General features: G+C 33.0%; 1 protein-coding gene across 1 annotated transcript in view; it reads right to left on the bottom strand.

Annotated features, from left to right (window-relative positions):
• The window catches only part of LOC119592690 (dynein regulatory complex subunit 3-like), a 23,159-nt gene that overhangs the window by 20,599 nt on the left and 1,894 nt on the right, over positions 1-666 (bottom strand). Inside the window, exon 2 of the mRNA XM_037941606.1 lies at positions 131-264. Coding sequence (XP_037797534.1) covers positions 131-244 — 114 coding nt within the window. The 5' untranslated portion in view covers positions 245-264. The remainder of the gene's footprint in view (positions 1-130; positions 265-666) is intronic.

Genomic DNA, 666 nt, shown 5'->3' with positions numbered 1-666 from the left:
ACAAGCAGTTCCCATGACATCCTACACAATACCAATCAACCTTGAAAATACACTCTTTCGAATAAAAAAAAAGTAAAGACAATAACCTCCCAACAATTCAAAACCTGAAATACTAGCCAGACGGCCTTACCTGGTTGAAGGAAAGGTCAAGCCAGGTCAGACGTGTAAGTTTCTCAAGGCCTCTGATGACCGTAATGCTGTTGTTACTAAGTTCCAGCTTGGTGAGGGCGCGGAACATCCACATGAAGTCGAGGCTGCCTAAACCTGAGTGAAATGATTAACAATGATTGTGATTAAAAGAGTTTTTAGTGTTGATCATGGATGGGATATGTATGAGATATTGAATTCCTGTAGAGAACTGATTAATAATGATTTGATTAATAATGATCTGACTAATAATGATTTCATTAATAACGACCTGACTAATTGTGATTTGATTAATAACGATCTGACTAATTGTGATTTGATTAATGACTGCAATATGATTGATTATAATATTGTAATAGATTTTGATTTGATTATGCATTAGGTATTATATGTCTAGGAATTTGATTTATTATTGTGATAGATTTAGTGATTATGCAGTAGGTATTATACTGTATTCCTATGAGAAATTTGATTAATAATTATTGTGATTTGATTATCTAGTGTTGGTGATGAATAGGA

The sequence above is a fragment of the Penaeus monodon genome, chromosome 30, assembly GCF_015228065.2.
Source record: "Penaeus monodon isolate SGIC_2016 chromosome 30, NSTDA_Pmon_1, whole genome shotgun sequence".
NCBI classification, from domain to species: Eukaryota; Metazoa; Arthropoda; class Malacostraca; order Decapoda; family Penaeidae; genus Penaeus; species Penaeus monodon.
Note: the sequence above shows the minus strand (reverse complement) of the source record. Positions and strands in the feature narration are given on the sequence as shown.